The sequence below is a fragment of the Alosa alosa genome, chromosome 21 (assembly GCF_017589495.1).
Source record: "Alosa alosa isolate M-15738 ecotype Scorff River chromosome 21, AALO_Geno_1.1, whole genome shotgun sequence".
NCBI lineage: Eukaryota > Metazoa > Chordata > Actinopteri > Clupeiformes > Clupeidae > Alosa > Alosa alosa.
The window spans coordinates 3,080,758-3,094,094 of record NC_063209.1 but is presented as its reverse complement, the minus strand read 5'-3'; the positions used below and the strand labels follow the sequence as shown (position 1 = coordinate 3,094,094).

At 41.0% G+C, this 13,337-nt stretch overlaps 2 protein-coding genes across 2 annotated transcripts; both read right to left on the bottom strand.

Annotated features, from left to right (window-relative positions):
• Positions 1 to 740: 740 nt before the first annotated feature.
• slc25a5 (solute carrier family 25 member 5) lies at positions 741 to 3,756 on the bottom strand. Its single transcript, XM_048231079.1, has 4 exons — positions 3,536 to 3,756; positions 1,493 to 1,979; positions 1,270 to 1,410; positions 741 to 1,183 (listed from the first exon to the last, which is right to left on the bottom strand). The coding sequence occupies exons 1-4, from the start codon at positions 3,650 to 3,652 to the stop codon at positions 1,026 to 1,028; spliced, it is 903 nt and encodes a 300-aa protein (XP_048087036.1). The 5' UTR covers positions 3,653 to 3,756; the 3' UTR covers positions 741 to 1,025.
• A 2,496-nt stretch (positions 3,757 to 6,252) lies between these two features.
• Positions 6,253 to 12,089, bottom strand: slc25a43 (solute carrier family 25 member 43). Its single transcript, XM_048231078.1, has 5 exons — positions 11,664 to 12,089; positions 10,072 to 10,313; positions 9,803 to 9,975; positions 8,202 to 8,336; positions 6,253 to 7,707 (listed from the first exon to the last, which is right to left on the bottom strand). Exons 1-5 carry the CDS (start codon positions 11,933 to 11,935, stop codon positions 7,495 to 7,497), a joined length of 1,035 nt encoding a protein of 344 aa, XP_048087035.1. The 5' UTR covers positions 11,936 to 12,089; the 3' UTR covers positions 6,253 to 7,494.
• Positions 12,090 to 13,337: the final 1,248 nt, after the last annotated feature.

Genomic DNA, 13,337 nt, shown 5'->3' with positions numbered 1-13,337 from the left:
AGGTACCATTACATGTAGTTGCACCCCCATCGTGCTGACAGGAAATAGTTTCAGCCAATTGCAGCTGTCAGGATCATGTGTCCAAACTGGCATTTCATTCATTCCTCACCAGCAACCCAGTACAGACACATGGACAAACATGTCAACACCCAATTATTAATATTACCCCCCTCAACTAAATTGAAGGCTTCATGTGGCATTTTTAGAAGAATAGAATGACATTTTAGTCTAGACAAACAGTAGACCCCATCTAGTTCATTCACCTAACACAAAGGTTAAACTACAGCAAAGCTGAAGGCAGAAAGAGGCTTGATAGGAGATAAGATGTATATTTAGACGATGGCGTTAATCCACTTCACGCCATAGCTAATCCCAGTCTCATCACATGACGTTACTACTACTACCTGATGGAAAAAACCATCTGTACCACCTGGCTAGACAATTGCAAAAGGAAAGTACATTTAAATCAACTACTGTATCAATTAATTTAGATGACGTTCAATGTCCACAGACCTGGATGGATTACACCCTGCCTGGGTGAAGATCTCACAGCTGTCTTTGGCTGAATACCAACTACAATTTTGGAGGGCAACCAAGGTTTGGAGTTTCACCTTAGGAAGTGACACTGGCTTGTGCAGTAATGTCAATGGTCAAGCACTAGACTACTCCTTTTAAAGATCAGTTGTGCCACAAACCACATTAAAGTCTAGCCAAAACACAAATCAAGGGCAAGACTTAAGTAGGTTCAGTAGGTTGTCTTTATTAAAGTGATGACTAAAAACAGACCGGCTGGATGACTGATTTCAATACCCGGTATGGTTGCTTAATCCTGGGAATGACAATGTGAATGGGGAACCAAACAGAAAAGAAAAAGGGGCCAGAATGACAGAAAAACCAATTCCCCCAGTACAACTAGTAAACATACTAGTTGGTCCCTATAAATAAGGCGGAATTTGACAGTCCTTCCAAATGTACAAGATATGTTACAGACACCTCACAACATTTATGGTGGACATAGAAAAGGTTTAGAGGACTTTCTTCAACTCATCATACAAGACCAGTACGAAGGCACCGCCCATGCCTCGCAGAACATTGGACCAAGCTCCCTTGAAGAAGGCCTTGCCACCCTCATCACGTGAAATCTTCTTCCAGCAGTCGATTGTGCCAGTGTACATGATATCAGCTGCAATGCAAAAAAAGCATGATTGAGTTCACGTGTCCCCCAACAGCACAAATTATGCCAATGCCAAGAGAATTTAAGTCAAGTACCTCCTTTGCGTCCGGACTGCATCATCATACGACGACGAACGGTGTCGAAGGGATAGGATGTAAGACCAGCAACAGCAGTTACAGTCTGAGCAATTGCCCAACTGACCACAATGTGAGTGTTCTTAGGATCGGGCAGCATACCTGCAAGGAGAGGAATAGAACATTAAAGAAAATAATAAATTAAAAATGTAAATTGTAATAAAAAGAATAAAGGAAAACTTACCCTTAGCGGTGTCGTAAATGCCAAAGTAGGCTGCTCTGTAGATGATAATGCCCTGAACAGAGACATTGAAGCCCTGGTACAGACCCTTCAGGCCATCTGATTTGAAGATCTTCGCCAGGCAGTTGCCCAAGCCAGAGAACTCTCTCTCAGCTCCGGCCTTACCAACATCAGCGGCAAGACGGGTTCTGGCAAAGTCGAGGGGGTAGACGAAGCACAGGGAGGTGGCTCCAGCAGCACCACCAGATGCCAGGTTACCAGCAAAGTATCTCCAGAACTGGGTGCGCTTGTCAACACCATCAAGGAAGATCTTCTTGTACTTGTCCTTGAAGGCAAAGTTGAGGGCCTGAGTGGGGAAGTATCTGATGACGTTGGCAAGGTTACCTCTCCAGAAGGACAAGAAGCCCTGTTCCTTGGGGATACGGGTCACACAGTCCATGATGCCCTTGTACTGCATGTCAGCGGTGATCTGTTTGCTTGCATGTTGCACCTGTAAACCAACAGTAAGTCAGAGAAGGCATAGACAAACATATACAAGACAAGGAGCAATTTAAAGACGCATGTTGACCAATGCAGCCATAGCAGTTTCTCATCTTTTACTGTCAAACAATTTAGGCACACTATTAGTTGGCTAACTAACCGGTAGCTAGCCAAGCTATCTGAAGTCCCACAACTTCACCTGCAATCTCAAGATGGAGGTCAACCCTCCAGCTCCAGACAAGGGCGTCGCAATCCAACCGGGTCAATAAGCTATTTGAACTAAAACGGCGAGAAACAAAGGGACATCCTCGACTAAATCAAATTTTAACACGCTGTACTGCGAAGTAAGCCAGTGCTTAGAGGACAGCAAACATATCTGGCTAACGATAATCATTACCATTAGCCAAATGCAAGCTAGCATTAGCAGCATCCTTCTACCCAGACAATGAGATTAGATTACATCGTCAAAGTTAAATGATAAAGGTGGAAACCTTAGGCGACAGGGCATGCTTAAAACGCGTCAAATGTTCAACCTCATACCCAGACTTTAGATGACCAAATATTACTATTAACGTCACACATTCTTTTCGTCAAGAACAATTAGTTCCACATCCGCGTTGGCTAGCCAGCTAGTGTTAGCTTGCTAGGCCGAGGCCTCCCCCTTCCCACGACCTTGGCCATTTGTGTGCTAGTTCGCTTGACTTCCGATAGTGAACATTACGCAAAGAGCTACTAGGAAATTAAGATAAAAGTGGTTTACAGTAGACACACGCAATCATTTCACAACAGACTACGTTACTAACGTTATATTGTATGCACGTCTGGTTTCTTGGATCAAACACGAAACATGACGTTTGTCAACTTTCCCAACTTGGTTTTAAGATTAATTGAACTTGGTTGCCTTTCACCCTCCCAACAAAAACATTAATGAATCCAAAATAAACTAAGGTTAGTGTAAATGTCTGCCCGTTGTTAACTGAAGTCATAACAGTTACATAAGATTATTGGGCTGAAAGTGGGATTTAAATTGAACCTGCTGGCAAACCAACCACTCCCACTTAACTGCAAGCTAACGTTAATTTAACATTATTAACATGATTTAATATTAACGGCCACGGTAAATAGTGCACTTAAAGGTTTCTGAAAATGCGAAATTGAAAGGATCAAATCGTGAATTAACAGTTCCTTTGACGTTTGTCACCAACTAGCATTCCTAAGTTCGTCATTCATTAGCCATCAACCGCCCGTTACGTAATGGTGGACTTTGTTAGCTAGACCGCTAGCGTTAGCTATGATAGCTAACGCGGAGACGACCGTAAACGACATGCCTCAAAGTCATCACCTCTACCCACTTGAATGACAGAGACAAGCAACAATCATCTGAATGCCACAATATAGTTCAACCACCCAAATAGCTAACTGTATGACCATACATTTGTCAACAGATTAGAACAGGGAAACAATAGATTCCCCTTTCAATCAAACCATCCATTAGCACAACTTCACGTTGGCTAACGTTAGTTAGCTCACGTTAACAAACTCACGATTCTCAAGTTACCGGCTTACCTGAAGAAGCAGCTTCACTCTCTCAATGGGAGCAACAGCTGTTTTGGAGATAGCAGCAGCAATACCTCCAGCCAAGAAGTCCTTGGCGAAGGACATGACCATGGTGTCGGTACTCATTTTCGGGCGATTTCGGATTAAGGTCGGACTCGGAACAGGGCAATGATCCTCCGCCTCGACTCTGGGCTGGTCTGCCGGCTCAGTCGAAATGGCCGATGAACAAGTTTCTGTACTGATTTAAAAAGTGCTGAGTTCGCGAGACAAAACGCGATCTCAAGCTCTGGCTTCTATTGGTTGTTTCTCTGATATGGGTGGGGGCTAAAAGAGGGCAAAGGAGGGGGGAAGCCTATTTTTTACAGTCAGTGGGGGAAGCCTACGAATTTATCACAACTTGATCGTCAAATGTTTTTAGTTCAACTCAGTAACCACTCAATCGTATAAAACACATTACTGATAGAGATTTACTGTTGGACTACAATGTTTTCCATCACAAGACACGAATCGCTTTGTTTTAAAAACAAATTGTTTATGTGGTTCCTATGAAGTTCTATTAAAACAAATAGAACTAATGTCATAATGTTAGTGAAGAGCCCTAGAGAGATAAGGCTCAGTCCGCCTTAAATCAAAAGGAAGTATAGTATCAGAGGCTTCACGAGAGCAAGGCAGCGGCCATAGATGACCTGGAAGGTCATAGCAAGAGTGTCCTTGACTTGTCACTGCATTATGGTTGTGTCAAAGATCTGTGACAAAAGGCTTGTATCAACAGAAACAGGTAATTGCAACTAAAAATCAAAGATATCCAGTCTATAGTAAATATTGCAATGTAACATTTAACCCATACAAACTATGCAAGGTATACAGACAAGTGGAAAAGAAATGGTCTGTGACTGGCATGTCTTTAGTGTGGCAACGTTTGTGTGAGAAGGGTGTATATTCATCGGGATGAAACCAACAAAATGCAGAGGACAAAGACAAATAACTTTAAAACCCATTTTAATCTCCCCATTATATATTTACCATCAGCAATACTGCTCTGATTGAATGCATATGACATTTTATAGACACATTTTTACAAATAAGTTAGAGCAAAGTCCTTTTAGGCAAGTCCCTCCACTCAGCGGCCATTTGACAACGCTTTTTGGGCACTCGTCGGGCATCCATTTCGGCAGAAATGCGAGTGCGCAAGGCTTCACGACACCAATCTTGCTCCAGCGGCGAGATCACAACACATGATTGGCACGATGTCTTCACAACACACCATATGATTGGCTCAATGTATTCACATGTCAACGTTTTGCCGAGGAAGGGGTGGGATATGTGTAGACAACGGCCATATTGGCGTGACAAACTAGCCCCATGCATTTCTATGGAGTATTTTTTGAGTGCTGTGTCTCCACATTAGAAAGTCTCTGGTTAGAGTGGGTGATTACCATTATAATCAATGATTAGGCCTACTTAAAGCCCCCCTGTGTAAGAATTTCTCCAATCTAGAGGTTAGGTACTAGCCTAGAAATCTAGACGCACCCTAGCGGCGGCAAATATATTTGCTCAGCCTGTACGTCTAGTATCAAACCATAGGGATTTCTATTGGCTGACGCCGTGTACGTCATCCAATCACAGCGCTCTATTTTGTTAGAGAGTCTTAAGGCGGGCATAACAGGATAACGACAGTCCTGCGACGGTGAACAACAAGGAAGGTGGCTATGGCGAACGAAGAGCGGTTGTTTGAATCAGCGTTGGGGTCAACTTTGGAGGAGTTGGACTTGTGCTTTTCTTTGAAAGTTGAGCAACACAATGCACTTAAGTCATTCCTTTCAAGAAGGATGTATTTGCCGCTTTGCCGACCCGGATAATGGATATGGTCGTAAGCGCTGGCCTATTGCATGCCTAGGCAGTTTGAAAGACAATTCTCTGCCCACCCCTTGGATTAAGCGAGGTCAATGGTTCGATTCCAGACTATACATTTCAATGATATAGGATGGCCCGCCAGGCTAGTTAGGTACTATATTGCAACCAACCTCGCAAGCGCTGCCTCGTTTAGAACTACGGTAGCCGTCGCACATCGAAAACTGGCACTAGTTCTGGACTCCTAGGCGCATCCAAACATAAACTTTTCTCTGAATAAGCAATAACAAAACAGTAATATAATTGTGTATACTATTTTATTGGAAAAAGGGTGGAATGTCTGCACACTTGCTCCCATCAGGAGTTTTTTAATGACTATTCACTATTCACACTTACACACACAGTTACACTGGTGAATAGTCATTAAAAAAAATCCTGATGGGAGCAAGTGTGCAGACATTCCACCCTTTTTCCATTTTATAGCCTAGCACTTTTTGTCCAGCACCTGCCTTGGATGTGCGCACCAACAAACAACTTTCAGTATACTATTTTATTGCCATTGCTTGTGTGTGATGCCAATGAAACACTCTTTCGGATAGTATAATAAATGGTTTAATTTTGCCTGTTAACCGAGCTAGCCAGCAAACGTTAGCACAGTAAATGGAAAGTGAATGGAGAGCAACTAGTGATCTTCGCTAGCTAAGTAGCAACCAAGGACTTTGGTTAAACTTAAGTTAAACGTATATTGTTGCAAACTAACCTGAAAATAACACAAATTCAGCAATTTTGTGGTAGTCTACTAGTTCTTGCAAAACTACGTTAGGTTAGTTTATCAACTGTCTCTGGGTCTAGAGATCAAGTGATACAGTGACGGATCATAAACAAAGTTTTTTTTCTCTTTATTCATTTAGTTGGAAAATACAATTTCAATGTCAGAATTTTAGGAAGACATGTGGCTTGTAGAAGATGGGTTCGTAACTTACATTGTTGAATGTAGGGAAATTCTGCAGATGAATCCAAGCTAATGTTTTTTCTATGCAGACGCCAAAGACTGAACTGTATGCGGCTGTATTTCGCATTTGTCCCTTGCTGGCCACCGTTATTTTCAAATGGCACACGTACATGGAGAGTAGCCCCTACACTATGTTGATGTAAAATGAGGATTTCTAAGCCAATAGATATGCTTCGAATTGGTGGTGGTGGTGGTAATTAAACATGAATGGGGCCACATTTATGAATGGGAAATGTTGATTTTGTTAACAATTGAAACCGTTACACAGGGGACCTTTAAAATGGTCTTGCATTGCATTCATTTTAAATTATTAAATATCCACATAAATACCATGCGGTAATGGAGTGCAACATGAGGGCACAGTGTCATTACTGTATATAGGTTTGTTTTTGTGGTAGGATCTAACTAACAGCTAACAGCATTGTCTGTTATGGATCTACATTGATCTGGTGTGGATACGCAAAGATTTACATCAGAACACAGCTAGATCCAACACACTGTGATAACAACATTTGCTATCTGGGTAGTGTGTCCTCAGATGCATCTATAATACATTGGTAATGAAAATACCATGATGTGAAAAGAAAAAAAAGTAATACGTAAGTGGCAAGGCACCTTGCCACTTGGAGGACAAACACATTAAGGATATTTTAAAGAGAAGCATTGACCCAACCCCATGGATCAATCAAAAATAGTCATTCACATTTCCTGCATGTTGTCCACTAAAATGTCCTTTAAAAACTGTCTTTACTCCAGCCATATGGCCACTGTTGTAGCCGGACAATTCTGATAACATTTTCATGTGCAATCACATTAAACACATTTTGAGGTATTAATACATTATTTCTGCCTGTGCAAATCTTTGACTGCCAGCATTTCATATTGACAATAGTACATAAAACATAGAAATTACAAGATCTGTTGTAACCAGACATATTGCTGGTGATACACCAAAAACATCCGCAGTGCTAGGCAGTAAAACCAACCTAGAAACAACGTCATTCAAAACATCAGAATTCAAGAAGACTTCTGCATTTTAAAAATCAGGAAAGTCTATGGATGATGACTGAGCAGCAAACTTATCCTTAAAGTTTGAGGCTTCACCTCACCAACGGTTTCCCATGGAAGAGTTCTGTGGCTGAAACTTCCTGTTTCTGAGGTAGCGTTTGACCTCCTGCAATTCATAAGGGCCCAAACTCTGATCCACACCTGGTTTCAGCTTGTAACTCAGGGGGGACACAATGTAACCATTGCGGTATAGGCAAACCTGTTTGCACATCTCAAAGCAGGTAAAGAGTAGGCCAAAATAGGGAACAATCTGTGAAGGAAACACAAAAACATGTTATGATCTACTAGACATACAAAACCAAATACAACATTTAGGGACATGCAGGTTGCATCTAGTTGCAACTACAAATGTGTAAGGGAAAGTGCTGCCGGTTGTGAAGCAAATCCACTGAAAAACTGAGCAAGCTATTGATAACATGCTATTATTTTGATTACAATCCTAATTAACACTTTTATTCTTTCATAACACAGATCAAGCCCCATCAATTCAATCCAGTCTAAATAGATAAAATCATGCCAGTTTTAGCTCATGGAACATTACTTTACTTTACTCACAGCCAGACCTTAATTTTAACAATATGTCAACACAAACACATCCAAATGATATAAGCTTATTTAATGATTTAATAAGAAATGTGTACTCGTCCTTAGATGTTCCAATGTGATTCAAATCAATTCACAAAACACATTAGTCCAAACACACACAAAAACAATGACACAAACATAATATAAGACACATCCTACCTTCACCATGTTGGCTGTAAGACCACTCCACAAGGTTAGAATGCCCTTGGTTTTGATGACCTGTCGGAAACAATCCAACATCCCACTGAAGTGGACATCAACCCCACCATAATGCGGCAGGTGAGAACTCTGAGCCTGAAAGACATTTAAAGACATCAGTTACTGTAAATCTTTTTTTAATGTGATTAATCAGTCAAAATTCAATTCAGATTCAAAATCATATTCACATTCTCCCTTGGTATATTGTCCCATTGCTTTGGAGTAATTGTGCTGGGAGATTGTCACGATTCAGAAAATAAACATGGTCTTGATTCTGTTGTGGGAAGTAGCAAGTCGGCAGTGGCACAAATTGAATGCAGTGCACGGACTCATACTTAACCAATTACAGACAAGTATTATCACATGAGTCATGTGTAGAGCAATGTGGCTCCCTTGCTCCTATTTACTTCTCTTTGCCATAAGTGCTTTTTAGCGAAGGCATGGAAGAAGTCTACCAGTGTTAGAGTTTACCCTCCACTTTGTACCCTCTGCAATGTCAATGCAGTCAATGCATTCACAAGCGTGACAGGAAACTTTGCTTCTGACCATCCCCCACCCCAACACACAACAAGTCACAAGGCCCTCCCGGCTCTTAAAGGGAAGGACTGTCGAAAACCATGGGCAGTCTCCTCACAGCTTTTGTTTAAGGACAGACAAGAGCTGCTCCCTTGCTTTAGGCTTCTTTAAAATCCCTCTGTGGTGCCTGCAGGGTGGGGCCAGTTTCTACAGTCATGTTTGCCCCATAATGGCTGCATGATTTGCATGATTTGATCTTTTGGGCCTAACTGCACAAATGATTACACACCTCTGCATCTCAATTCAAAGTCATGCTGTATACTGAAAGACTGTTTTGATAAAGCTTGGTGAACAAAGGCAGTCAGAACCTTTGCCCATACAATCAGAGTATCCCCGAAAACCGTGGGGCATTTTCAATTTGTTGTGTGATATTCACCAGCCTATCTTTGGAGACCTTATCTATGGCCAGGCAGACCCTGAACAGTGTCTACATTCTCAGCTGCCACAACACCTTGTGGTCCCTAATAATAGAACATGTCCTCTAGTTCTTTGTCCACAGTTAATGTACTCAAAGAATAAACCCGTCTTCTACTAAAGCCATGAAGTTAATTAGTCTGCTGTGTCTTATGTGATCACCTTTTCCCTCATAAAAATGATAAACAAACGAATAGTTCTTATTCTTGCATAGCCTTTCAGTAACTCCACAACTACCTGTTGCATACTTGAGTTATTGTTGTTCAGTTGTTAATAACTTGTGCCACCTCATGGACAAAATATTTACTGCACCATTGGTAAAATCACAGGAGCAAGGAGAACCATGCAGTGAGATGTTATAATCATTACATAGCGATATCTTTATTATATCACTGTTGTTTCTACTCACTTGAATTACAGTGAAAACACTGTACAATGTCAAGTTTATCTACAGTCATAGTACTTCATAAAAACTGTCAAAATAAATAAAATTATTTAAAAAACCTCACGATTTATTTTAGCATTAACAATTTAAATAAATGTAATCAAGAGTGACAAAAATGTTCCCACACCTGCATTTTTCGTTTCACCGTCTCAAAGGGGAACGACAGAGTCTGGGCTACTCCTGCTGCTAGGCAACCATTAATGAAGTTCTGCAGAGAAGAGAAGCGAAAGTGTGGTTCCTGCCACAACTTATCCAGGTTCATGTAGACTGCATAGCAGCCAATAGAGAATGGAACGGCACCTGTCACAACAGAAACCAAATGTAATCAGTTGTTCATATTGTGTGGACAATCTTACACATCTTATACATTTTCTCATTAGACGAATGGGAACATACCAATCACAGTGAGAGAGAATCCCCTGTAGAGAGCCAGGAGCCCCTCTTTGTGGTAGATGTTGGACATGGTGTGCAGCACACCCCTGTAGGTAGACTGCCTGCAGTTCTGGGCAATGAGGCGTGTTTCTACCACTTCCAGTGGGTATGTGGTGAGTGCAGCAGTTATTCCTGCTAGGCCTCCAGCCACTATGGCTTGCCACTGTGATATATGGCCCAAACCATCCATATGCTGGTGGACAATCCTGCAAACATATGAAATGGTTAAAACAAAATGTAATTCTTACAATCCATACTACATATATACATTCCATACCATTGTGTATCATAGATCAAGAGAAAATGTTTTACGACATTTCTGTACATTCTATGCATCACACAGGAAAAAAATAATGTAGGCTTAATGGACAAATACTGCAATTAAAGCCTTGAAACAGGTAATGCATGAACACTGGGTAAATTGAACACTGAATGAACACTGGGTAAATTGTATCCAGTCAGCCTAATAGTTTTAGGCCAACTATCAATATGTTAACCAATGTTACAAGTTGTTGATATGTTTTGATATTTTACACATTTGTTTATGTAGCGACAGGCAAAGGGCACACTCCAAGACTCCGGGTACATACTGTACAGAACATTCACGAGGCAGGGGGCTAATTTGTAAACACATGTGCCAAGCCACGTGACATTTCAAAGGTTTCGGAACACTCCTCGGTCCTTTTTAGTTTACACACATGGGAGGAGAGTTCATTTCCAGAAGCCAGTAAGTGTGCAAGTGGGAAGCTGACATGCCACGTCGTAGATATATATCTATGCGACACATTCTCAGGTTGTAATGTTAATATGTATTAAACCTACAAAAAATCTTGGAGGCTCGCCTCACCAGATTATGTGGTGACACTCTGAGGATTCTGATTGGGCGAAATGTAAAGCGTGACTCCGTCGTCATATGAACGATGGTAAACTTGAGCACGGAAGTAAACGCTATCTTGCCGACGAACTATAATAAATAAATTCCTAACCTGCCAGGAAGTTGAGGGGCAGTATAAAGTTTTAAACAAATGTAAAGCTGTTTCGCAATAAACGAGTTCTGATACATAATGTTCCAAACTATTAAAAAAACTGTAAAACAGACGACAAGCTACCTTTTTAGTAACGATAACGTCATCGTAATGCTAGCAGCTACTCACCCAACAACGGTAACGTTAAAGGTAGCTGCTAACGGTAATGTTACGCGATTATCCATGTCGCGTCCAAATATTAACATACATGCACATAATAATAGAAGCCGAATTTACCGTGACATGTCCCGCTGTGTAACTAAGAACGAATACAACTCGCTACAGGAGCAATAGCCGAGACAATAGCGAGCTAACTAGCCATAGCTAGCTAAGTTAGCAAAACAACACGTTGGACATTGTTCTAATGTTGACAAACAGTCTATAATTATCGTAAGCTATCGCTAGTTTTGTTAGCATAAGTGAATACGGCATGCAGTTAATCTTGGAGGTATATGACCACACACATTGACTAACTGTCAACCTGTGTTAAACCATTTGGATGTTCTTCTAATGTAGCGTTATGATACTTACTTTTTGTAAGTTGCCAGATGAATTGCACTGTAAGGAAACAGTCGAAGACAGGAAACCACATTACCCTTCCAAAACGCACGTAGACCTTCATTCTGGTAGATTAGCAAAAAGCTGTGAATAAAGCCTCTTTTGCTATGAAATGTACCTACTTGGCTTACAATTTTTACCACCTCCAAAGGGGAAGTAACAGTTTTGCTGAAAATCCCAGCAAAACCAACACAGAGAAACCCCTGCGAGTTTGTCAATCTATCATCTTTTTTAACTGTTGCCATTATTCTAGCAGCCTTTATGTGATCGCGAATACATAAGATAACCTACATAAACTAACCTACAATTCTTTAAACCGCTTATTCCCAACCACTACACTGTCGGACAAGCTACTTCACTGAAATCGAGACCCTTGTTTGGCTGACCACCACTGGCAGAACTGCATTTTAAACTGTGTCAGCCGATGACCAATCACGGTCACGTTGGCTTTCCGGAGGGTGGAGCAAAGATTGTATGGTGCTCCACTGTAACTGTAACTTAACATCGGTTAGCAGCATATATTTTTTTACAGCCTATGGTTAGCACGCAGATCTGATTGAGAGTTGTTCTGGGAAAGGTTAATTGACTTAAGACTTTTAGCGGGGGCATAACTAACAGCGAAATTAAACTTAAATTGGTGCATAAAACTCTTACCAAATAGTTACCAAATAGTTTCAGAAGTGTAACAATATTGTAAAGGTAAATGCAGTTGTTTACTCAATTCCAAAGAAATATGAGCATACGACATAGCGCTTCACTTTTTCCACATTTTGTTATGTTTCAGACTCATCTTGAAATGGATTCAATTATGTAGTTTTTCTCATCAATCTACACACAATACTCCAACACCCCACAAGAAAGCAAGTGTTTGGAGTGTTTTGTAAATGTATAAAAAATTAAAAGACTGAAATATTCTATTTACATAATAATTCACACCTTTTGTTATGACACTTGCCATAGACCTCTGAACAAGCGCGCCGGAAGCACCGGTGCAGGGGGTGCGAACACACCCTTTCTTCTCTGTTACATTGCTCCGCAACTGTTCCTAGCAGCGAGAAGCCTTAATTGCGTGACAGAGCAGAAGTGGGGCTTTCCAACGAGATCACGCACTTGTCTGTACGTTAAAGTATGAAGATAAAAAAAAATCATGAAATTAAATCAAATTGCATCATATTTACAGTCTCTGCGTTCACCTGCGCACCCATTACTCTCGTTTGAATTACTTGCAAACCCGTGAACGCATAGATATGGCAAGCATATCAGATGAAAGAGGAGATACAGGGCTACCCATTGGTACCAAGTATGTCGATCCTTCTGGCTTATGAAAACAGACGAACTGACTGCAAAATAATAACGTCATGTACAAAAACCAACTGCACACCCATTACTCTCGTTTGAATCGCGGACCTGTCATCGGATAGATATGCCACGCATGTCGGATGAAAGAGGAGACACAGAGCTATCATTTGATACCAAGTACATCCTTCTGGGTTATAAAACAGACGAAGTGACAGCAAAATAATAACTTCATATAGCTCGACTTACCTCACCTTTTTCTCTGTTTTTGTGGCAAAGCATGTTTATAATCCAACGCTATCGTGTGTTTCTCTATGGCAAAGAATGTTCATAATCCGGTTTTGAGATCCT